Here is a 26489-nt window from a genome sequence, read left to right as displayed (position 1 = left end):
ACAACTTGTGGATTAATTTGTTGATAATCATGCATTGTAATTTCAATTTTATTAGAAGAATTATTTGATTTTAAATTTTTAATAAGAATTTTCAAAAATTCGGATAGATTTCCGATATCCAGTTATCCGATCCGGAAAATCGGATATCCACATATTTCGGATCGGATTAGAAATAAAACCATTCGGATCGGATATCTGGATTTGAACAGCCCTATTTGTATGCACCAAATCTACACCCAACTCAAGCACAAACCCAATAAGGGAACAGTTTAATTGCCTAACCCTATGTCATCACTTAATCAATCATCTTTCCCAACCAGTTTCAACCCTTTTTCTATTTGTCTCCCGAACCGCCTTTGGTTCAACAACTTCAACGGATCATCTTTTACGTCACAGAACATCTGCCTCCACCCTTTTGGCTCCACTCCACCCCTAATCTAGGCGTTCGGTCCTCTGACCGCATATTCCAATCTACAACATAAGCCGAAACCTTTCTTCGAAACTTGCTCTTGAAGTCTGACCATTGTCTTAATTGATCTGTTGTAAACAAATGGTTTAAGAGTTGATGAGCTGGCAATAAAAATAACCACATTAAACTTTTATCTTATACCCTTATATCATAATAAATCGATGACCATGAATTTGTGTTCCAATTTAAGTTAAAAGATCTCGTCCATAATTTAATTTCGTTAAAGTTTTAATTTATTAATACTTACAGTAATAAGTAATAATATAACATGGTTGTTATTGTACTTTAAAATTAAACATTGATGTTAATTTCTATATATAATCAAGTACTTTAACAAATGTTAAGTTGATTTAAGTATTCTTTTATATTCATATGTATTATTATATTAGATTTTGAATGAAAGAATGACGACGGAATGATTATGGCCTCATCAGGTAGCGCTGGAGACATTCACCACCAAATAATAACCCATATCAGGAAAGAGCCTAAACCTGATACTTGAAAACCGCCTATACCTACCCTAGAAAAAGAAATCATAGAAGTGCAAGGAGCCCCCATTCTGCACATTGCCATTCGAGAAGGGTATTTTGGTCTCTTTCTCGGCCCATCTAGCTTGTCTACTTTTGTTTTGAATTGAAATCCTCAACTGCTATCTAATGTGCTAACTTCGCTCAGAAATTACTATTGTTACTGAAACAGGGTAAAGGCTTGTCAACATTGGAGGACAAAAACGGCTGGAACAGTCCTTATCTGCTAGCCACTACGTCCTCTGCTTTTAAAAGTGGATACCGAATGGCCATATGGATCAGAAAAAGGTACAGATTGGATGATTAAAAACTCATTTTTAGCATGACGTAATTTGTCACAATTATCATGGATTCTGGAATACTTTGTTCCATTTTGTTGGAAGTGTTATGCTCTGCTCTTTGAGAGAACAAACTCTTCTTGTCAAATGGCTAATGATAAAATTAGTCCATGACTAAAATTTAGTCAAAAGATACCAAATGCAAAACCCACAAGGCCAATGATAAAATTTATTTTTGAAATGCAGAACAGCACAATCTCGACAAGCAAGCAGTGGACTTGACATAAAGGAGGCACATGAATTTTATTTTTAAAGGTTTGTTGGCGACTTCGATGTGTTAAGTACAGAGCCATACTTTGGGAATTGAAATTTTGTCTGTACCACCGTTTGTATAAGTAATGACAATGGTAATCCATCTTGGTGGTACTCATGTCATTGAGAAATTTCAGAGAATTTGACAATGGGAGTTGCAAATTGAGAAGAAAAAGCACTTTGACAGGCTTATTCTTCAAAAATAAAAATAATGTTCCTACATCAAGTAATGGAGCTTCTAACTCTTCTGGCTCAGATTCTTTTCTTCTTGCTTTATCTGCCTTTTTTTCTTCATGAATGGCAGAGCGAGAGCCAGAGAAAGTAGCTCTGGAATCTGATGAGGTCGAACCTTCTTTTTCCTTCTTGAAACTTGATGAGAATCCAAGCCCATCATGCTCATCACAAATGCTAGGGATTTCAATGAAGACTTAAGGACAACATGAAGATCAACATTCGGCCCAAGCATCCCAAACACTCAAGGAAGCTCACAAAATTGTCCAAGAGGTCTTAAGGTTCCAAGGCAAGGCTCAAACCCAATTTTGTGACCAAAATCGTGAACAACAAGTGGGAACAAGTTACATTGGCCCAAGCCCAAGTTTTGGGTGTCATTTGATTCAAATTTTGGATGAAAATCCCTAAAATTGTTGTTAAGGACATAGGTCCTTAAATTAGGGAAAGGTTGTCCACTTGATCATTAAATGGTTATGGCTTGCTTTTGGCTTGTGTGGTGGAGACTTTTTGTTTATTAATTTGCATGCAATATTTTAATGTTTCCATCATGTAATATTTGCTAGGGTAAATCCCTAATTTTTGTAAAGCCTATTTAAAGGCCACTTGATCATTTTTGTAAAGAGATTGAATATTGAAGTGAATAGTGCTTTGTCTTGAGAATTGTTTTCTCTTGTTTCCTTTACCCAAGTTCGACCAAACTTGGTGGTGGAGTGTCTATCAAGCTGGTGGAGTTTCCTTTAGGCTTGATTGATTCCTTGGTCATCTCTTATGTAAGTTGTTTTTCTTTAGTTTCAAGTTAACTCATTTTCCAGATTTTGTTTTGCATGGTGTGTATGAATCCGTTTGTGGTGCATTTGAGCATGAGTGCCTTTGTGTTGATTGGAGTCTGATCTAAAGAGTTGTTCTAAGTTGTTTTAATGGTTGTGTGCGTGTATGGAGAGTGTTAGCCGAATGGTCTTAAGGAGTTGGAAGAAACCCTAGCCTATGTGGAGTTAAAAGTGGTTGTTTTAAGGTAGTATATGAATTGTGGTTGTAAGAATTCATATTATTTGGTATCAGAGCTAAGGTTGAGGATTGAATTTGTGAAGATTGGGATATTGATTGATAAAAAAAAATTTGAGAAGTGTTGAGTGTGTGTGAAGTTCGGCCAAGCCAAACAATTGTCATCCATTGTGCAATTTTTCTTTTTCTCTTTCATTGAACACTATTCTAAACACCAACCCTAACCGCCCACTTGACATCCCATCCAAACCAAACCAATCCCATCCAAATTCATCTAAAAACCAAAAAACCCTAAACCCTAACCATATTTTTAAACACCATTTCCTAGCTTAATCCCACATCACTATTCACAGTTTACTATTCATAGAACACTATTCATAGGTTACTATTCATAGAATACCATTTTTTTATTTCCTAAAACCAAATTGTATAAATTTCATCCTCTCATCCTTCACACCTTAAATAACATTTCCCATCTATTCTACAGTGACACTGTTCATCCAAAGTTACTGTTCACAGTAGCCAAATTTCACCCTATCTCCATGGCAAACAAGAGCACTTCCTCCCCAACTTCACCCCAACCTCCATGGGAGTGTGCCAACCTGAAAATACAAGAAGAACTTGATGATGTTAAGAAGAATATGTCCAGTATGATGGAGTTGATGGTTAGCATGTCTAAGGACATTGCTAATCTATCCCAACCAAAACCCACCTTTGAGGAATCCCTACAACCGCCCAAACGGGAAGGTCGGCCGCATTACCGTCAAAGAACCATAATTCAGACCCCACTGTATATGGAAGATTTAAGAGATAGTAGTGGATCCGAGGCTCCTAGGAGGAGAAGAATTGATGACGATAGGGGTATCAAAATAGACTTGCCTGAATTTTAGGGTAGCCTAGACCCTAATGCTTTCCTAGATTGGCTGAGTGATATTGAGAGAGTGTTTAAGTTTAAGGGGTATATGGATGAAAAGAAATGTAAGGTAGCTATTCTGAAGTTTAAAGGATATGCTTCCTTGTGGTGGGAAAACACTAAAAAAGAGAGAGAGAGAGAGAGGGGAAGACTAGAGTAAGGTCATGGAAAAAATAGAAAAGAATGTTGAAAAAGAGGTTCTTGCCCGACAATTACAAGCAAGATCTCTACATGAGTTTGTATAATCTTAAGCAAGGAGATATGAAGGTATAGGAGTATATAAGGGAGTTTGAGGGCCTTATGATGAGAAGTGATATTCCAGAGCAAAAGGAGCAAACAATCACTCGGTTTTTGGGAAGATTACAAAGAGAAATAGCTCACAAAGTGGAATTGCAACCTTATCATTCCTTGGGGGATGTATGCAAGCTAGCCAACAAGGTTGAGAAGCAATTCCAAAGTCTGAAACTTTCAGCACCAAAACCATATTTCAAGGGCAGCAACTCCTACAAAGGATCCCCATCTTATTCCAAACCTTATGTCAACAACAACAAAGACAATGGCAAGGAAAGAGTGAATAAAGCACCTAAGGAGAAACCAAAATTTGTGGCTCAAGGAGGCACCCGAGGGGATTTGAAATACAAGAAATGTTTTAAGTATCATGGCTATGGACACTTCCAAGCCAATTGTCCCAACAAGAGGGTATTGTCCCTTAAAGAGATACAAGAGATCGAAGAGGCGGTCCGAGAAGAAGAAAGTGAAGAGGAAGAATCCGAGAGTGGTGAGGAGATTGTTGAAGAAGCTGATGTTGGTGATGCATTGATTTTGAAAAGGGTTTTGCATGCACAAGTTGACTCCACCGAAGAACAAAGGGGAAATTTGTTCCAAACCCGTTGCACCATCAAAGGGAAGGTATGTTCGGTTATTGTTGATAGTGGGAGTTGTACCAATGTAGCTTCCACCACCCTTGTTGAAAAATTGAAGCTTCCTACCCAAAACCGTAGCCACCCTTACAAATTACAATGGTTGAGCAATGGGAGCACCCTTAGTGTTACCAAACAAGTAGTGGTCCCTTTTTCCATAGGTAAGAGATATGTGGATGAAGTGTTGTGTGATGTAATACCAATGGATGCTTGTAACTTGTTGCTAGGTAGGCCTTGGCAATTTGATAGGGAAGTTGTCCATGATGGGAGGAAGAACACTTACACTTTTAGGTTCAACAAGAAAACCATTACCTTAAGCCCTTTACCACCCCATCAAACACTTTCCCCACCATCACCAACCAAAACCGAAAACTCACAAAAGAACCTTTTCCTCAATGGCAATCAAATAGAAAAGGCCATCACCAAACACAAACCCATCCTAACCTTGCTTATTGCCGAGAGGAGAGAAGTTGATGCTAGCACACCCCATCCCCTAGTCCAACCTTTATTGCATGAGTATGAAGATGTTTTCCCTAATGAGTTACCACCCGGGCTGCCACCTTTGAGGGGAATAGAACATCATATTGATTTGCTACCCGGGGCACCTTTACCAAACAAACCAGCCTATAGATGCAATCCGGGAGAGTCCAAAGAGTTGCAACGACAAGTGGATGAGCTAATTAGTCAAGGGTATGTGAGGGAGAGCATGAGTCCTTGTTCGGTTCCAGCCCTCTTGGTACCAAAAAAGGATGGAAGTTTTCGGATGTGTGTGGATAGTAGGGCTATCAATAACATTACCATCAAGTATAGGTTTCCCATACCGAGGCTTGATGACATGCTTGATGAGTTACATGGCTCTTGCATCTTCTCCAAGATAGACTTACGGAGTGGGTACCATCAAATCCGAATGAGAGAAGGGGATGAGTGGAAAACAGCCTTCAAAACCAAGGGAGGGCTTTTTGAATGGATGGTCATGCCTTTCGGCCTCTCCAATGCACCAAGCACCTTCATGCGATTGATGAATGAGGTACTTAAACCTTTTTTGGGCAGATTTGTTGTTGTTTATTTTGATGACATATTAGTGTATAGTCATAGTGAGGATGATCATAAAAACCATCTTAGGCAAGTGTTTGAAGTGTTGAGAAAACAAAAGTTATATGCTAAGATGGAGAAATGTGAGTTTTTTATTGAGAGGGTAGTCTTCTTAGGCTATGTGGTTTCGGGAGAGGGAATTATGGTTGATCAATCCAAGGTTGAAGCAATTAAAAATTGGCCCGAACCTAAGTCCATTAGTGAAGTAAGAAGCTTTCATGGTTTAGCCTCCTTTTATAGGAGATTTGTACTCAACTTTAGTACCCTAATGTCACCAATCACCGAGCGCTTAAAAAAGGGGAATTTTGAGTGGACAAGAGAGGCAAAAGATGCATTTGAAGTGATTAAAAGGAAGCTTTTTGAAGCACCCATTCTAGCTTTACCCGATTTTTCTAAGGTGTTTGAAGTGGAGTGTGATGCTAGTGGAGTCGGGATAGGGGCGATCCTTACTCAAGATAAAAGGCCATTGGCATATTTTAGTGAGAAACTTAATGATTCTAGGAAGAGATATATCACTTATGATAAAGAATTTTATGCCATTATTAGAGCCTTAGATCATTGGAGTCATTGTTTGAGGCCTAAACAATTTGTGTTGCATTCGGATCACCAAGCTCTCAAGTTTATCAATGGGCAACCTAAGTTGAATTCAAGGCATGCCGAATGGGTTGAGTTCCTTCAATCCTTTTCATTTGTATCCAAGTACAAGCAAGGAAGTACTAATGTAGTTGCGGATGCATTATCAAGGAGGTACTCCATCCTTTCCATTTTGGATGCAAGAGTACTTTGGTTTAGCATGATGAGGGAGCATTACAAAGAAGATGAACAAATGGCCGAAATTATGGCTAAGTGTTCAAAGGGGAGCTTTGAGGATTATGTGGTTCAAGAAGGTTTTTTGTTTAAGGGAAACCGGTTATGTATACCACAAGGGAGTTTTAGAGAATTACTTATTAGAGAGGTGCATGGAGGAGGGCTTGCGGGTTATTTTGGGGTTACCAAAACATTGGAGATTCTTAAGGATCATTTCTTTTGGCCTAAGATGATTGGGGATGTCCAATCCATAGTGGCTAGGTGTGGGGTTTGTCATAGAGCTAAGAGTCATTTCAAGCCAGGGATGTACACTCCATTGCCCATTCCTAACCAACCATGGGAAGACTTGAGCATGGATTTCATTGTGGCATTGCCGAGAACCCAAAGAGGTAAAGATTCCATAATGGTTGTTGTTGATAGATTCTCTAAGATGGCACATTTCATTGCATGCAACAAAACCAATGATGCATCACATGTGGCTTCTTCAAAGAAATTGTGAGATTGCATGGTGTACCAAGGAACATAGTGTCGGATAGGGATTCAAAATTTCTTAGCCATTTTTGGAGGTCTTTGTGGAGTAGATTGGGTATCAAACTTTTGTTTAGCACTTCCCATCACCCCCAAACTGATGGTCAAACCGAAGTCACCAATAGAACCCTAGGAACCATCCTTAGAACCTTGGTGAGCAAGAGTTTGAGAGATTGGGACAACAAGTTAGCCCATGCCAAATTTGCCTATAATAGGTCCTCTAGTGCTACCACTAACCACTCTCCTTTTGAAGTTCTTTATGGCCTTATCCCTATCACTCCCATAGAACTTAGTATCCTACCCCTTGATATCCAATTGAGCCTTGATGCTAAGGAGAAGGCCAAGTCCATGAAGAGGTTACATGAAACAATTAGGGCTCAAATAGCAAAATCTAATGAAGCCTATAGAAAGAAAGCCAACAAACATAGGAAACCCACCATTTTCCAGCCGGGTGATCTTGTATGGGTTCATTTGAGAAAGGAGAGATTTCCTTCCAAGAGGAAAAGCAAGTTGGCACCAAGGGCCGATGGTCCCTTTGAAGTCCTTAAGAGAGTTGGGGATAATGCATATAAAATTGATTTACCCTCTAAATTTTGCAATGTTTTGGCTACTTTCAACATTGGGGACTTGTCTCCATACTTAGAAGATGGCATACTTTCGGATTTGAGGACAAATCCTTCTCAACCCAGGGAGGATGATGAGAATCCAAGCTCATCATGCTCATCACAAATGCTAGGGATTTCAATGAAGACTCAAGGACAACATGAAGATCAACATTCGGCCCAAGCATCCCAAACATTCAAGGAAGCTCACAAAACTGTCCAAGAGGTCTTAAGGTTCCAAGGCACGGCTCAAACCCAATTTTGTGACCAAAAACGTGAACAACAAGTGGGAACAAGTTACATTGGCCCAAGCCCAAGTTTTGGGTGTCATTTGATTCAAATTTTGGATGAAAATCCCTAAAATTGTTGTTAAGGACATAGGTCCTTAAATTAGGGAAAGGTTGTCCACTTGATCATTAAATGGTTATGGCTTGCTTTTGGCTTGTGTGGTGGAGACTTTTTGTTTATTAATTTGCATGTAATATTTTAATGTTTCCATCATGTAATATTGGCTAGGGTAAATCCCTAATTTTTGTAAAGCTTATTTAAAGGCCACTTGATCATTTTTGTAAGGAGATTGAATATTGAAGTGAATAGTGCTTTGTCTTGAGAATTGTTTTCTCTTGTTTCCTTTACCCAAGTTCCGCCAAACTTGGTGGTGGAGTGTCTATCAAGCTGGTGGAGTTTCCTTTAGGCTTGATTGATTCCTTGGTCATCTATGTAAGTTGTTTTTCTTTAGTTTCAAGTTAACTCATTTTCTGGATTTTGTTTTACATGGTGTGTATGAATCCGTTTGTGGTGCATTTGAGAATGAGTGCCTTTGTGTTGATTGGAGTTTGATCTAAAGAGTTGTTCTAAGTTGTTTTAATGGTTGTGTGTGTGTATGGAGAGTGTTAGCCGAATGGTCTTAAGGAGTTGGAAGAAACCCTAGCCTAGTTGGAGTTAAAAGTGGTCGTGTTAGGATAGTATATGAATTGTGGTTGTAAGAATTCATATCAAAACTTTTTTCTGTTCAGCTCCAGATTCTGCTTGTCCAGTAATGCTAAGGTTACACCATTTTTTTACTTCATTCTCTTACACCATGAGTCATATCATCTGCCACGTCACCCAACTGCCACGTCACTTACCCCTACGGTTTTTTTTTTTTTTTTTTTTAAAAAAATTTGCAAACTCCTAAATTTCAAATTTCCCATTTGCGCTAAAACAGTAAAACCCACATCCCAAATCAATTTCAGTTTATTCTAAATCAGAAACCCTAAAATTCTTCCACAATTTCCTTTCAATTTTTGAAACCCTAGCCACCACAATCTCCAACCTCAGCCTTTCCCCACGGCGACCACCACAGCCGCACCAGTTTGCTACCATCTAACTCTATTATCTGGCCGTTAAGAGTCACTGGTAGGTTACTGTAACCATAACTCATCTCTCCTGCGCGATCCCAGTGGCATCTCTCGGCTTATCCAAATTTCCTTCATTTTCACAGGTTATTACTTGTAAAAGCTGAAGTTGTTTATCCTTTTGTTTTGCTCTTCGGAAACAGTGATTTAAATGTTTTTCAATTCTTTTATTTAAAATGTTGACATAAAGGAAAGGGCAAAGAAAGTAAAGTAAAAGTGATGTACAAATAAGTGAAATCAGCTCCATTTTTTTTTTTTATTGTGAATATGTTGAAACAGAGGAAGTAGCGGATTTGAGATTTGGTTTCAGTTGAGGAGCACTAATTTTAGCTGTCATTTTGGGAGTATTTATTTTGATCCCATGAGACCGTGAATCTGGTAATCTTTTGATTTCTCCCTTCATTTTCACTGATGCAAGTGTTTGATTGTGTATGCGTTCCATGTTAAATTTGTGTTTGTTTGTTTGATGCAGATAATTCGAAAACGGATCACTCAATTGTTAACTCTAAAAATAATTGACACTAAATATAAGGTATTTTTTATCTTGGGAACTTTAAAAAGTAGAATAATACTTTGGGTACTAATGGATGAGTACTAATATGTGTACTAACTAAAGCGCGCATAGTACGGGTACTATGCTTTAGTTAGTACACATATTAGTACTCATCCATTAGTACCCATAGCATCACTCTAAAAAGTATTGTTTGAACTATTATATATTTGATTTTGAAGCTGATTCTGTAGTATTTTACTTGCATAACTTTATTTTGATGCTGGGGACTTTTAGAACATAAGAAAGTTTGAATGTTTTTCTGATCAGAAGAAAAGTAATGTATGATTCAATGGTTTTGGGTATGGAAAATGAAAATTAAGCTTCATCAAACTTTAGTGCCCAAAATAATCCCATCTTTGTATAAAAATGTAGTATTTGGAGAGTATTTCTAATGATATTTCTTTTGTACTTAGTTGCATATGTCATTGTAAATATGTGCTAGTTAACTGTTAATTATTTGTTAAATGTTCTTTTGTGTTGTTAGGCATCCAAAATATAGTAAGACTAAAGTCTTTGCATAATAAGGGAACTGATTGCTGGATAACCACTAAGAACAAGGTATCATCTCTATATTTGGCTTGATATTTTTATCTTGAACTGGGAACTTTGTTAATGGTGTTAATATGTCTGTCTTTCACATTTTTTGGTTGATATTTGGGGCGTGGCTGCAGTTCTGAGTGTTGAATCTGATCAGAAGAGAACAAACTAAAGAACTTAGTCATGGCACCATTGCAGCAACAAGGTGACTTTCCCTTTCCTTCATTGCCTCTTTCAAATTTCTTTTATATTTTATTTTCATGATTAACCTGAATGGTAAGGTCCACCAGCAAACCATATAACATAATTAAATTGGTTCATTAATTATTATGTTCTCCCCATGTTGTAGATATTCAGCATGCGAAACCGTTGGAGGTCGTTGTCGGTACTTGGTAGGACGATGCAAGCAAGAGCAATTGCAATTTGGAAAAAAAGAGGCAGAAAAAATAAACTGATAAAAAACAGCCAGTTCACTTCACACTCTTCATGTTGTAATGTCGCTTGTGTACAAGTTTTCATAACCCAACTCATTCAAAAACATAGTTAAGACACATGTTCTGTATAATTTAATTATATATATTTTCTTTATATGCAACATTCTCCTTTTAATGGAAATGCCCTGTTGGATGTATTTTTCATTTTCATTGTATGACAAAAAAGTCAACCATTTGTAATTATGTCCAGGACATAATTGGATGAACATCATATCTTTTGTTCCACTAAACTACATGAACTGCATTTTTCATGCAGTTTTCCAATCTTGATGAAACAACAGAGAAGGGAAAAAAAAAAACTGCATAAACTGCATTTTTCATGGAGTTTTATAATTTTCCAGCACAAATGCAACACTGCAGCAACAAAAATCTGCAGAAAAAGCCCCAGCACCACACCACCAAACTTCCAGCAAACTCCCCTCAACATCACCACCGAAAACAAGTGCAACCAGAGAAGAAATGCAATAACTAAGCTTAGTCAAGCTCATTGCATAGAATAAGAACAGTTATTGGATACAAAAGGCCAAATAAAGTATTTCCAAGAGGCACCTATGACTGTTGGATCTTAGTCAAGATTTTATTAAATTTCATGAACATAACACAATGAGAAAAAAAAGGTGAATCAATTATCTAAAACTGTCCGAAGGAGGCTCATCTTTCCTCATCCCACTTGCTCTTGGGTTTTTCTCCTGAGTTAGCAATTGTGACCTTTCTTCTTGTTTTTCCACTGTATGTTCCAGCTCCGCCTTCAATTGCATAATGCATACACAGTGTCCATGCCTTATGCAGAAACCAGCCTACAACCCTAAACTTCGTTTACAAAAACCAATCACTTAATGTGCATATCAATTTCAGTAACAGAACTACAACTAAAATTATCAACAATGCTAGCAAATGACCCTACAAATTTACAAATTATGACATCGTATTCTTTAACAACTCAATTTTCAGATCGACAAAACCAAAAAAACAAAAAAATAAAAAATAAAAAATAAAAATAAAAATAAAAATGGCACACATATACAACAAGAAGATGTTGATTACTGACGCTCCAACAATGAATCAACAGAACAAATTATCTGTATATCTTTACCATGTACATAAAAAAGGCAAGACCAAACTATAAGTACATCTTGTTAAACATACTGCAAAATCATGATGCTTGTAACAAGTTTAAAGTTTTACGCCCCATCAAGTAAATGCACATAATTCATAGATAGAGGGAGAGGCTATAATACATTAATACTAAACCAAATGTATGGAAATCTCTCAACGAAAAATAAAACCAGATGCAGGAAAAAAGCCCATTATCATCCAAGCTACTGAATCCATAATCATTAGATAATATAGGGTAAAAAAAAAAAAAAAAGGCAAACTGAGTTTGTTAACATTTCCAGTCAGATATTCAGGCCAAAAACCTTCCAAAAATGTGTATATACTACTATTCTATCATTGCATCTTAATTCCCCATTGTATCACCAAAGAATATCTTACCAACCGGCCTTGACAGTGGTGATGAAGCCATAGCTGTGTGTAATATGCACATCACGTCTAAAAAAGGAACACAATCACAAGGCCACTTACACAACTCCTCCAAGAACAACACCAAACAGATATTCATCCGTAGCCAAACCAATTGTACCTTGCTAAATTGGCAGTTATGTCAGAGAAACATGGTAACGATACAACAATTAGAGATAATGTAATACACACAGATATATGCAGCTCTGTAGTGAATACAAACAGAAATTCCTTGAAGTTCACCATTCCGTTTTTATCCAGTCCATCTCATCTACAATACCAAATCACATGCTCCTCGAAAAGTTACCGGCAATTGAGGTATGCAATAGCTGAAAATAAGGGAAAAAGAAGCAGATTTATAACAAATAAATATTACAAAAAAGGAAAAAAAAATAAAACATCAAAGCTTGACCAGCAGCATAGTACTACAGCGAAGGGGAGAATCTTCACCCAACATGACAAAATGTATGACATTTTTTTATAAAATTTCAAACTAAGCAAAATGTATTGACATTTTTTTGAAAAAATTTCAAAGTAAACAGATTGCCTATAAAATGTTAAAAACAAATGCATCCATGCATAAAGAACAAAAGATAGGGGATTCAAACAATGATGCAACTTCAATCCTTTTAATTTTGTCCACTTCTCCGAAACTGCTCTATTAAATGGAAATTTCATTCTTTTGGTGCTAAAATATATAAAATGCCCAAAAAATGACCACGTAGCATTTAGGTACCAGAACTGGAATTTCTACTGAGCATATGATGTATAAACATATATAAATCATTAACAATGCAACTCACCGATGCATAGCAGCAATCTGGCACTCATCACAATAAATCATTAATAATTATTTTTAGTGTAATCACTGTTTCCCAAGAGCAAAACAAAAGGATAAACAACTTCAGCTTTAAAAAGTAATAACCTGTGAAAATGAAGGGAATTTGGATAAGCCGACGGATGCCACTGGGATCGCGCAGGAGAGATGAGTTATGGTTACAGTAACCTATCAGTGACTTTAACCGCCAGATAACAGAGTTAGATGGCCGCAAACTGGTGCGGCTGTGGTGGTCACCGTGGGGACGGGCTGAGGTTGGAGATTGTGGTGGCTAGGGTTTCAAAAATTGAAAGGAAAGTGTGGAAGAATTTTAGGGTTTCTGTTTTATAATAAGCTGAAATTGATTTGGGATGTGGATTTTACCGTTTTAGCGCAAATGGGAAATTTGAAATTTAGGAGTTTGCAATATTTTTTTTTTTAAAAACCTAGGGTTAAGTGACGTGGCAGTTGGGTGATGCATCTGGCACGTCATGGTGTAACCGTAGCATTCGTGATTGGAGTTACTTAATTCATGCGTTTCACTGACTCTGAAAGATGAGGTAATTAACGTCATCTTCAATGTTTTAAAACCTGGTCCGGTCCGATCGGTTGAATCGGTTAAATCAAGATCCGATCAGTCAGTCGGGTCGGGTGAGCCATATAACCAATAAAATCATTCTGTCCAGTTTAACCTGTCGTTGGACTGATATAGTATAGCACCCACCGGTCCAACCGGTAATTTTACTACAAACCGGGTTATGCCAAAATCAAATGCATTAATACAAAATTTAAAAAATAAAAATATTAAATTTAATAAATTATATTAAGTATTAACTACACACTGACACAGCACACGCTTAAACGGTATCAACATTTCCCCCCATTTCACGCTACTTTCCTCTTTCTTTGAACTCTTTCGTCTGAACTCCTCTGAAGTCTGAACCATTTTGCATTTTCAAATTTTCATCATCCACGAACTCCCCTTCACCAGTTCACTAACTTCACCGTGAATCTCGTCGCATTAGCCTTCACCATCACCAGTTCACCGCGGAATCTCGTCGTCTCCCCTTCACCATTTCGCGAACTGTTCTCACTCCTCTCTTCACCGCCGATCTGCTCGTTTCTTCTGTCACCGTCGATCTGGAAGCTGCACCATCGTTGTCATCTTCTTCTTGATCAGGAACTCTCTTCTTCTCTTCTGCAGTTCTGCTCTGTTCAGTGTTCAAGTCATCAAGTGTTCGTCCGTCACAGTCGAGCTCCACATCTCCAACGGTCAACAGCAGCTCGTCTTCAGTCTTCACCAACACCAGGTATTGAGTCCCCATTGTCTCAGCAAGTCAGCATTCAAAGACATCAATATATATTCCTACCTTATTGCATCAATCAAATATGTCAACTCAAAGACACGCTGCTTCACTTTCTGATTGATTCCTGCATATATATTCCTACCTTATTGCATTTGTCATTACATTTATAAAATGTGGTTGGTGTTGGCAATTTGATAATATATAATAATAATAATAATAATAATGTCATTACCTTATTGCATCAATATGTGATCAAATCAGTAAAATTATGGATTGAAAATTGATGGGAAGATACAGTTTAAAGAGAGACAAATGATGGTACATATATGTTTTTAGTTTTCATTTGATCAATGTATAGGGTGTCTGAAGTTGAAAAGTTTATTTAAATGTACATAATTAAATTGGTATTTGTAATTGCATTTTATTTGAACAAATTTATGATATATATGGATTCGGTGGTCCATCATGGAATCACATGCAGCTTGAAATGAGTTTGGCATGTATTTTCCACGAAGCTGTTGGGTTGAACAGCTTGGAGTTGCTGGACACTTGTTCCTGAAATTGAAAAGAGAAGTTGTTATCAGTCAGTATCTATTACCACATAAAGTCAATTTTCATATTGACATGATATTGCTTACAAGTTACAAACGGGATATGATAATGATAATGATATCATTATTCTCATTGTTTAACTGAATTTGTTTCAATAATTTTGAATTTTTACGCTTTTGATTATATCAATTTATAGATATACAGTGAATAGACTAAATTGTCATAAACTGTGTAAAGGAATTGATGAAGTCTTGACAAACAGTCCACATCAAAACAATTTATGGAGGATTGCTTGCAAATGTAGCCTTTGAAAAATTGCAGTAGAGATCATCCATCCTTATTTGTTATTTGTGTCACCAGGGTAGAGATCAAGATTAAAGGCAAAGAATATGTCATTATCTGGGTCTTGTCAACAATCTGCTTCCATGGATGTTTCACAAACTTTTCGAGGAAGAAATGATATAGCATGGGCACATGTTAATGAGGGACTGGATGAAAATAGGAAGAAGATATTAACATGTCTTTACTGTGGCAAGATAATCAGAGGTGGAGGAATTTATCGAGTTCAATTGCTAGTTTATATTCAATTAGTTTAAATTGGAAGATTTAACTTATGATTTTTCTTTTTTGCTAGAATTTTTTGTAGATGATGTCGCCGATGTTAATAATGATGACAATCATCCATCAGGTGGTGTGTGAATTGTCAATTTTAATTGAGGATAGAATGATGGATTGATTGATTGAAGACCATTTGGTGAAGATCAATTTTTGTTAGAATGTTGAAATGTTGAGTCGTTGACTTGAAAGTTGGAAACTTGAAACAACTATTATGTTATTTTTCTTCATTCATTTTGTTATTTTGATTTGTATTATTGATATAATGATGTTTGATGATGTTTTGCTATGGATTTTTTATTTTGGAGTTTATGATTTGGACTTTGGAGTAAAATTTGAGAAAGGAATGTATTCTGTGAACAGTAACTTGATGATGTCATCATGCTGATGTCATCAAGTTATTGTTCACCGATTGAACCAGCTGGTTCAACCGGTTAAACCGGTCGACCCGAGACCCGGCCCTCTTGTCGGGTTTTGTCTCGGGTCGGTTTTTAAAACATTGATCTATACTACTATTATCCGATGAAGTATCATTGGCTATTAGATTTTTGGCGAGTTCAAAGGCCAGTATATGCTTGTAACTCTAGAGTCGTTCCTGTGAGAAACTTAGACAGTTAATATGACACGACCCATCTTGACTCTCTTTATCCCATAGGCTCCGGGCGGCAGGTACAATATGAGACTCCAGTGATCGAGATGTGCTATGTGGGAAAAATGTAAAACCTGTTTATGAATAAAAACATCATAAAATTCTTCTAGCCAAAACATTTATAAGCACTCTTTTATTTTTTTTCTCACGAATAGACGTAACGTCATTTGCAAATAAATAAATGTAACTGAAATTTTCACAAAATGAAATGTATGGTATCAGATTTTTCCATATCTTTATTAATACAGAGCAAGAAATAAATATATGATGAAGAAAACATAAACTTTGCAGCGGAAAATAAAACACAACTATAGAATATATGATAAAATGAAGTCGTGTGGCCCAACCTTGAGTGGGATTCACTCCTCTGCACGATCTCCTTCTTGACCTGGTGGGGGGAAAGAAAAACATTTGAAAATGAGGGGTGAGCTAGAAATGGTCAGTGAGTGGGGAATGGGTTAGTATGTAATAAAACATTTCAATAGACAATAAAAACACTCATGCTTATAAAATTTCATTTCCATAAACACATTTTATAATATAAGTTATCTTTCATAACACATGTTGAAATCTCTCATGGCAAGACTTCTTTTTTCACACTATTATGATAAACGAATCAGTACTCATATTTCTCTAAAAATATCATTTCTAAGAAACAGTTCATATATGGATAACATTTACATTTACAAGTTCCCATTTTCAAATAAATGATATACATATATGTACATATCCAAACCATCTCTCAATCACATGTGAAAACTCTCACCCAACTAATATCCAGGGGTAAATATGTCCAACCCGACAAGATCTAACATCGCGCGAGTTGAACCACTAATTCCATCCTGCTAGGCGGAATCGTTCACCACTCAAGCCTTCGACTCAATGAGTCCAGGCATCACTCGGGCTACCAAAATTATATCCCGCGTAGCGATATCTGCCTCGCTTAGGCCTTCGACCCACTTCGGCTGACAAATCAAATCATGTGTAGCGATATCTGTCTTGCTCGGGCCTTTGACCCAATTGAGCCGGCAATATCAATCATGTGAAGTGATATCTACCTCGCTCAGGCCTTTGACCCACTTGGGCCGGCAATATCAAATCATACGCATGTGTAGAATCAAATCAACATCATAAGGGGGTTGGGTACTACGTAAGGTGGTTTGAAACCCATTATCATCTCATACTTATTCTCAAAACATTTTTCTCATGAGCATATAATAGTTGCATAACTTAAAAATATAAATGCAGGCTTTCAAATGTTTTCAAATCTAACAATTTCAACCCATTTTCATTTCTTTTTGAACTATTGCCACAAAACATCAAAATTCCATCTTTCTAATGTCAATCAACAATTTCCAACAATAACATTGCAATAAAGCTCATTTATATAAATAAATCAAACATATTTGGCAATTTAAAAACAATCAACAAGTATAAAAGAGCATTTAGAGATAACTTTGTTAAAAAGAAAGTTAGGGGTTTAGATTTTTCCACTCACAGTTTGAAGCTCGACCCTTAAGCCAAAAAATGATTAAAATCTTCTAATAATGCCCCCGCTTGCCTCCCTATACACAAAATCAACAAATACTCCATGCATAAATCCCCATAAGGTAACACCTCAATATTAAAATCATTGGACACTGCACACACCAAAAGATTAACATAACTTCTTCTTTAACAAAACTGTCTCATAATCGAACATCAGTCGCTCTCGGATTTTTCTTAAAAATTATATTCATTATTTTAAGTCATAATTTTAAAGGGATATTCTAGAGACACATAATTTGTTCCATAATTTTCTCAAGTCATTCCGGAATCAATAACTATTTAAAACACAATTTTCTTTAAACTCATTCAAATTTGTCCCCTGTTTCCAGAATTGGGGTTACTAACTTGAAAAATTAATAACAATTCAGCGCTTAATCCAAACCTCATGAAACTCTCCAAAATTAAACTAGACACATATAGGATTCACCAGAATTTAAAATCACTCAATTTCAATAAGAATAAATGCATCAAATCATTTTCCAAATATACATGTGCTGCAGAAAACGAAAATTCAAGAATTCACAAGGCAATTTCAAAAATCCATATAAAATTCAATCCTTCGAGTTTTTGAGTAAAATAAATTTCTAAACACTCCTCAAGAAGTCTATAACAGCATATCCAAAATTCAGCTTCAAACAAAAACCAAAACATACAAACAATTTTTGGAATTCCAGATGGTCAGATTTTTGTACAGTAAACCTTTATATAAAAATTACATCTTTAACCAAATTTTGTTTAGGAAACACAAGTATATTCTACCCACACCAATTTATTGAAATCAATCTCGCTATTTTAGTTTCGTTTTCATGAATTTATACCAAATCATAGACAAAACAATCTAAAGAGAGTTCTTTAAACCAATTGAATCATAAATCACCAAAAAGGGGAAATATCAAGCTTTACTCACCTCCCATTTGCTCAATCTCCCTTCGTTCTTTCCGATCACCAGAATTTGCTCACCGGCGACCACTTCCGTTGTTCTCTTCTCTCCTTTCTCTTTATTATTGGTTCCATCTTCCTCTCCCTTCTTTCCTTTCTTCTTCCTCTCCTTTTCTTCTTCTTCTTTCTCTCATTTTCCTTCTCTCTTTTCCTCTCTTGTTGTTGTTGTTCTTCTTCTTTTCCCTTTTTCTTTTCATTGAATGGTCACTGTTCATCAAAATATCTAAAAAATTTTAGGGTGCGTTTGGTTTATTATTTTGGATATGATTTTGGGAATAATATTGGATAGTTGAGTAAAGTTATGATTACGAGAATAGGATTTGAAAAATATATGTTTGGTAGAGTATTTTTACCTTAATATTTGTGTTGAATATTTGATCGATATATTTTTTTATAAATGATTTATTAACATAATATTTTAGTACATTTTGTTAAAATAATATTATTATATATATAACTTATCAATTTAGATTTTAATAATATTAAACATTTTATTGGTAATTTTGTCACCAGTAAATATTAAAAAACAAAAACCTATATTAATTTCAAGTACTAATCCAACTGTTTAAAAACATCACATTAATACATATATGACAAAAGTACTAATTATCAACCCTTACAATCGTTCTTACATGTATATTCTATTAACAACTACGACATGGTCCACTGTGTTGCCCACAGTGCATTCGTTATGTTATCAGGTACAGTCGTCATATTGTCTATAATTCCTTGCTGTGGTTGACTCGATCTTTCTCCATTTCGGCCATCTTCTGCCTCGTTTTGGCGATCACAATATACTTGCTCATTACCCGTATTTTCAGTATACTGGTCGAAGATAGGGTGCTTCATATTGTACATTCTAATATAATTATGAAGTACACAACATGCCATAACAATTTTCCCTTGTTTGTCTAACGGGTAATTGTTCATTCCATTCAGAATACGGAACCGTCTTTTCAAAACACCAAAGGTTCTCTCGACAACATTGCACAGTGAAGCATCTTGCAGTTAAACAACTCTTGTGGCCCCCTTCGGTTACGGCGGTGATTAGAAATATGGTAAGCCACTCGCCTATGAGGGGCAAGGAACCCCTCTCTATTTGGATAACCCGTATAACCAAATAGTATTTTCCTGTAATAAAATCATGCATGTTATTTGAATTAGAGGGCCTCAATAGTAGAGCAAATACGCTATAATACGTCAAGAAAATACTTATACCTAGTGGAGGATGTGGGAATCCAGAATTAGGATCATCAATAATTGAATTTAAAACTCTTGAATCAGGCGCAGATCATTCCCATCCAATAACAAAATAAGTAACATCATCCTAAAGTCGCATGTAGCCATTACATTCTATGACAACGTTCCTTTGCGATTCCGGTACCTATTGGCAAATTCATGTGGAACCGAAGCATATACATGTGTGCTATCAATGGCTCCAATACAATCCTATCATCAAAATTGAATTTTACTGATATTAACCGACTATGAACATTAATAACACAATGAACTTAACTATCCACTAATTGAAAACATAATGAACCAGTACCTTAAAGAAAGGGTAATATTTTCAGTTGGCTGATATTTCCCATGGAACCTCACTGAAGTTAGGTGGTTTGATAAACTCTATCTTCAACTCACATATCGCCTCGCAAACTGCACCAACATATCTAGAGATCGTCTCACCCGAATGTTGGAAATCCTCCATTATCGTTTTGATTGTCTCGTTTTTGCCAACGATTGTTAGAAATATCATAAAATTATGTAAAACAGTCTTTGTCCATGCGGCACTTGTCAAAGATCCTAACAGCATGACCATTGAGTACTTCCAACATGTACTCATGACCAGTTAATATGGATGTATGTCGTGGTTCACGCCCAATTGTTTCTAACGCGGCAACACCGTAGAGTGCAATGGCTATATTTGTCAGTATTTCTTCTTCGTCATCTGTAGAACGTCATCTTCTTCTGTACAGCTAGACGACGCCATTTAAACCTGCACATTTGCAAAACATTGATCCACAATTAACAAAATATAACAGTCAATATTTAATTCTAATGATAATCCAAAACGGGGTTGAAACATGTAATATCACATAAAACAATAGCACAATTAATAAGTTCATACAGTAGTGTTATAAATTCTAATTGTAATGACAAGTGCCCACTGATGCATACAAAAGGGCTAGCAAACACTTAGGAAATATAGTGTCATCTACAACTTCGGAAAGTCGTTATAAATCCAGTTTGTGTTTTCCTCGGACGGGAGTTTCACGAATATCTCCCGCCACCGTGGATTTTGATACAAGTACTTGACAACCGGTAGGTAAAACTGTGTGGGTATTTGCATGGCCGTCATGATGTCAATACAATTGCTCATGGAAAACAGATCAGATGGACCATTGGTGTTCTCTTCGTCCCTCTCATCTGCACTGTGATTCCTAGTCCTCGATCCTATAATCTGCTTCTCCACAAGCTCGTTAGTCAATCTACCAATGAAATCCGCAAGTGATTGTCCCGAGCCTCTTTGCCTACTCCTATTTCTTGCTCTTCCATGGCCAGATGTGTTTGGTCATTTTTCCTTTGTCGTCCGATCTGGATCAGGTTCAAAGTCGCTATCATCCATGGGAACCGCGCCCTGATTGGAATAGCTGGAGGTCTCCACCGGTTGAGATGTAAAGTCATACGCATATCTCCTAGTGGTAGTTTGCTTCTCAAATATGATTTCATAAAGGTCCTTGTGAGGAAGTCCCTTGTGGTACAATTGTTGCGCCAGTGGGTTTTGCTAGTAATGCAAAAGAATAATATATTCATATTTGGCAGTTCAAAAAAAAAAAAAAATGCGTACAATTACGGTGTCGTTGATTAATATTAGTTGAAAAAGTTGAAAATTTACCTTCACATATTCTTGCCAAACCTCTATGGGACATGTTGGACTTTGCGACTCATGATCCCACCTGAACCCCATGTGTTGCAACAATTTCCGCCATGCTTGATATAGTCTTCGCAGGCGAAAGTACTTAGAGGTTAGTTGTGCAACGTTGAGTCTCCTCCCAGCCACTGATGATATGTTGTACAACATTTCCTGGTAATATGCTATTTTAATTGAAGTGCTGTGCACAGTTTTCGCCCGCTCAGACAATAGGACTAGAAATTTGTGGGTCATCTCAGTAGACCAGTTCAAGTTATCACCCATCTAAGGACAGTACTGTGAGAGCAAAAACCAACATTGGGACAACATACGAATCACCAATCACATTACAAACAGACATACGCACATGTAAACGTAATCAAGTAAACACAGATAAACTTATACCTCGTTTGATCCGACACTGCTTGAAGATGTCAATGCAGGGGAAGATAAAAACAATGTCAACCAACAGGGTGTATGACAAACTCCAAGTCTGGAAAAACGTCGAAACTTACGCCTCTACTGCAAATAGTAATCAATCCTACAACGTCGGGACAAATTATACTGACATTTGTGCATATGATCGTAATCTACAGAACAAATATATTAGTTAGTGAAATTCGAACAAATTATTTCCAATAATCCAATAATTGTTTACTCCCAAAATTTATCCGTTACATACAACATGTTACATAAAGAACATATGAAACTGCACAATATTTTGACGCATGTGCTAAACATTGTAAGCAACATAGCACATGCTGTAACCGTTAAACCCCACAGACAAATCCACAAACCCAATCGTGCTCATGTGCAGATATTAGTTTCAGTAAACCAATTATAAAACGCATAATTGCAATCAAAATTAAAAGGATTAATGAAAAGAAAAAACAGTACTAACACAAATTATTTCCAATAAAATAAAAATGAGGAAAATTGCATCTCGGGTGTCTTGAAAACAAATAGGTCACGGAGCCACAAACTGGATTTGGGTACTTTGTGGGTCTCTTTCCCTTCTTGAATATTTTGGACAGATATGCAATAAAATCACAAATTATATGCAGATGTTTTGTACACAATATAACCTGCAAAAAAAAAAAAAAAAAATTAAAAAAATAAAACACAATCGCCTTTCCCTTCCCTGAATATTTTGGACAGATCTGCGACAAACACAATCACCTTTCCCTCTGGACAGATCTGCGACGTGGGTCGTTCACGGTGAATCTACGACGTGGGAAAGATCTGGTGCTATGGGGTGGTTCACGGTGGTGGGTGGGTTCATGGTGAATCTACGACGTGGGACAAATCTGGTGCTATGGGGTGGTTCACGGTGGTGGGTGGGTTTCGCAGTGAATCTGATGTGGGACAGATCTGGTGCTGTAGGGTGGTTCACGGTGAATCTACGATGTGGGACAGATCTGGTGCTGTGGGGTGGTTCACGGTGGTGGGTGGGTTTGGCAAAAAAACTGATGGGGTTAGCTGCTGTTTCTCCTAGCTTCCTAGTTCTAAAGTCAGCTACGACAGGTAATAGAGAGATGGTCTTTGGGACAGATCTGGTGCTGTGGGGTGGTTCACAATGGTGGGTGGGTTTTGCAAAATCATTTGTTGAATGTGCTTTGTTTAGGTGGTGCTGTGGGGTGGTTTTCTGATTCACGTTTTAGTCGTTTGTTGAATGTGCTTTGTTTTGTATTTGTAGGTGGAAGATTGTGGTGGAGAAGAAGTTGGATGTAAGAAGAACAAGATGGTTTGTCACGGTGGTTGAGCACTAAAGAAAGCTGAGAAAGAGAAATAAAAGCTTCAAACTGTCTAACGGTCAAAAACCTGTCAGGATTGTATTTTCAAGGTAGCATTGTCTGAATAATAAGCCAAATAGTATTCGCAAAATCAGTTTGAGAATATGGGAACAAATAATAAGCCAAACGGAGCCTTAATTAAGTCCTCACTTATTTCCCTTTTCTCCCTAAAACTTTCAAATTATTACACTTTACCCCAGAATCACAAAATAAAATTTAATAAAACTCCATAAAAAAAAGTATGGGGTATTACATAATAAGCTATTTTTATTACAATTAGATGTTTCCTACTTTCAATTAAGTTCCTATAAGTGGACATTTATGATTACAAATTAATCTCTATTAATTGTTTAATATCCTTTTTCAGTTCTTACTTGATGAGGAATATTCATTACCAGAGTCTATAAATTTTACACCATCAACTCTATGCATAAAAGTGTATATATAATCTCCTTTTTAACTCTTCTATATAGACTTGAGATTTGAATTTAACAATACAGATCACTGCATCATGTCCCAACTCATATTTATTTAAAAAAAACACCTTATTCCTCTCGCAAAATCAACCAACACATGCATCAGTGTGGCGATAGCACACTTTTAGATTACACACACCAATAATATGAAGAGGAAATTCAATACATAAAGCCAGAGAATAAAATATCAATATGTCTTCTTCCTCTTCCCAGGAAGAGCCCTCTGAAATTCCTTGAAAAAGTCCTGCATAATACCAAGAAACACAACATACAACGGACACTGCAAGATTGCAAATACTGCGATCGGAATAAATGCAGCTGTGTAAATGAGCACTGAAGTCAACCGCTTCTTCAAACGAATGATAAGCAAAAGGGAAGCCGTGAAAGTTATCATGGTACTGATAACCGATATGAAGAGCAATGTAAATCCAAAGGTCAGCTTTCTCGGAACAGAGTAAAGGTAATCTTCTTGCTCAATTGGTGATGTGAGAATAGAGAGGAACATCACAACCGAGGTCAAGGAGCTGGCTAAGGCCACCACGTCCATGACAGTGAAAAGCAGAAAGAGAGGAGAGTGGAGGAAATTGGGAAGACCCTGTTCATTAGAACCGCCAGGCACGGTGTAGGTTGCCGCAAAGATGACAGTGGCCACCAGAACCGCAACCGTAGAGCATGACTCCGAGGTTTCTTCTATCCAATCTTTTGCTTCCTTATGTTGATCCTTGTGGTTATCTTTGAAGAGGTCTTCTGCAGTTATTTTGTCCTTGTTCCGGTGCATGACATAATGCCGAGGCATCAATTTTTGTACATTCTGCATAGTGCATAGAGACAATTACATTATAACATAATGTATAAAGGTATAGAAAGAATTGCCTTGAAATATTTTATATAATTTCTAGAATTTCAGTTCGGATTTTTAGCAAATCAAGAAATTGATAAGAAAAAACGACTAATAAAAAAAAAAAATTAAATAAAACTTGAGACTAGAGGGCTCTACCTGGTACCACATCAACTCCTCCTGAAATTGGAATGCAGGACCAGGGCGCTTTCCTCCTTCGTAATGTTTTCTTTCTGCAACTTGGTGTAATATGGTGTTGCCATTATTGTCAATCTTTGAAGCCAATTTTTGCACTGACATTTCCATTTTCTTTAGGCGTTCAAATATTTTATCTTGACGGTGCAATATTGCAAGATGTAGTATGTTGTGTCCATTATTACTAACATGATCAACTGCCTGACGATATTCATTGAGTATCTCATTAATAATCTCTTCTATCCCTTCACGAGCTGCCAAGAGTAGTGGAATTTCAAGTAATGTTTCTGACTTCTCTGACGTTGTTGCTTTGCTTCCTTCTTTAGAATTTTGAGGCCCCTTCTCGCTTCCTTTGCCTAGTCCTAAAGAAATGCTGCTGTCTTCTTCTGCTTTGTAACTATATTTCCACGAAAAATCTTGTTTGGCTAGCAACTTAACCAGCCCGAGAGCCGATTCATGCTTATTCTTTTCCTTCCAGATTGCATCGATGGCTGCCCATCCTGTGCATGAAAATAAAGAAAAATTATGCAATTATGGTAGTAATTGATTGCAATAAATTAAGCTACAACAAAATATAAAAGTGAATAATATTGTAGGGAATTTGTTCAAACCTTTCAGGCAACTACAAATGACGAAATACATCCGAGAAATTGCTGCATATTTTGTAACTTGGTCAGAAAGATTTGTTGAGTTGTGTAATATGTGGAAGATATCCTTCACTTATGAAAGAACTTGACTCATCAATTACCTCCACGTTTCTTTGGTTGCTGAAGGATACTGCTTCTCATCCCAGTTTCCACATCTTCTCTCTGACTTGATGGAAGCTGAGCTAGCGCTTCATCGGCGTCATAATCATTCGGAAGACCTGAAATTAAAATGAAACGGAATTAATTGATTAATCTGTGTTTTGAGATAAAAAAAATAAGTAATGCCTGGCAGTAAAAACAAAAAAAAAAAAATATAATGCCACAAACTATAGCAGTGGCAGAGCCAGGATTTTTGCCCCGAGGGGGCCTCCACGGCTCCACCATTGTTTGCCAAACAACTAATGAAAACTTTTAAAACCTTAAGCAAAAGAGTTTACAGCAACCACAATCCACCAAAAATATTCCACACAAATTTAGAGGTCAATCACAACTCTAACATAATTAAATTATATAAAAGTGTACAAAGAGATAGATTAAAATCACCAGAGAAGCAGTCAAACTTCATGTTGTATAACTCCAAATCCAGACGTTAATATCAAAATTCAATCGTCTAGATTAAAGATCCACACATCCTTTGCATATTGACCAAAAAATAAAGTTAGAATGGCATACCTAAAGTTTTAAATATATGAATATTGATTGTTTAAATATGAAAGCAAGTTAGAATGGTATACCTGAAGATCTTTAATTTAACACGATTTTCTGCTTCGATATATTCTGAAAGTGTTCAATGATATCTTCATTTTCAATTGTAGCAAAAACTTCCTTTTCAATGTAAACCACCAAGCAATTGTTCATCCAGTCGTCTCCCATTCGATTACGTAAACTATTTTTCACAAGATTCATTGTATAGAATACCTTTTCAATTTTTGCATTAGCCACTGGCAAAACCAATGCTAATTTAATAAACAAGAAAACTTTGTTGTAAGCAACATCTTTCTTAAACTCAACCATTTTTT

The 26489-nt window shown here is 36.6% G+C and overlaps 1 protein-coding gene and 3 long non-coding RNA genes across 5 annotated transcripts; 2 read left to right on the top strand and 2 right to left on the bottom strand.

Moving 5' to 3' along the window:
- Positions 1-8885: 8885 nt before the first annotated feature.
- Positions 8886-10791, top strand: LOC116131139. The gene is made up of 6 exons (XR_004128215.1): positions 8886-9164; positions 9358-9456; positions 9551-9610; positions 10116-10189; positions 10303-10373; positions 10518-10791. It is a non-coding gene; the product is annotated as an uncharacterized LOC116131139 (long non-coding RNA).
- A 169-nt stretch (positions 10792-10960) lies between these two features.
- On the bottom strand, positions 10961-13385 carry LOC116131133. 2 transcript variants are annotated; one of them, XR_004128213.1, is made up of 3 exons: positions 13109-13385; positions 12157-12512; positions 10961-11467 (listed from the first exon to the last, which is right to left on the bottom strand). It is a non-coding gene; the product is annotated as an uncharacterized LOC116131133 (long non-coding RNA). The 2 variants fall into 2 exon arrangements; XR_004128214.1 differs by having other exon boundaries at positions 10961-11459.
- A 499-nt stretch (positions 13386-13884) lies between these two features.
- LOC116131107 lies at positions 13885-15622 on the top strand. The gene is made up of 3 exons (XR_004128205.1): positions 13885-14310; positions 15220-15405; positions 15494-15622. It is a non-coding gene; the product is annotated as an uncharacterized LOC116131107 (long non-coding RNA).
- Positions 15623-23954: 8332 nt separating this feature from the next.
- Positions 23955-25469, bottom strand: LOC116131178 (ankyrin repeat-containing protein NPR4-like). The gene is made up of 3 exons (XM_031416821.1): positions 25435-25469; positions 24788-25323; positions 23955-24601 (listed from the first exon to the last, which is right to left on the bottom strand). Exons 1-3 carry the CDS (start codon positions 25463-25465, stop codon positions 23978-23980), a joined length of 1191 nt encoding a protein of 396 aa, XP_031272681.1. The 5' UTR covers positions 25466-25469; the 3' UTR covers positions 23955-23977.
- Between the last annotated feature and the right edge of the window lie 1020 nt (positions 25470-26489).

This window comes from Pistacia vera, unplaced genomic scaffold (genome assembly GCF_008641045.1).
Source record: "Pistacia vera cultivar Batoury unplaced genomic scaffold, PisVer_v2 Contig23, whole genome shotgun sequence".
Lineage (NCBI taxonomy): Eukaryota > Viridiplantae > Streptophyta > Magnoliopsida > Sapindales > Anacardiaceae > Pistacia > Pistacia vera.
This window is presented reverse-complemented; position numbering and strand designations above follow the sequence as displayed.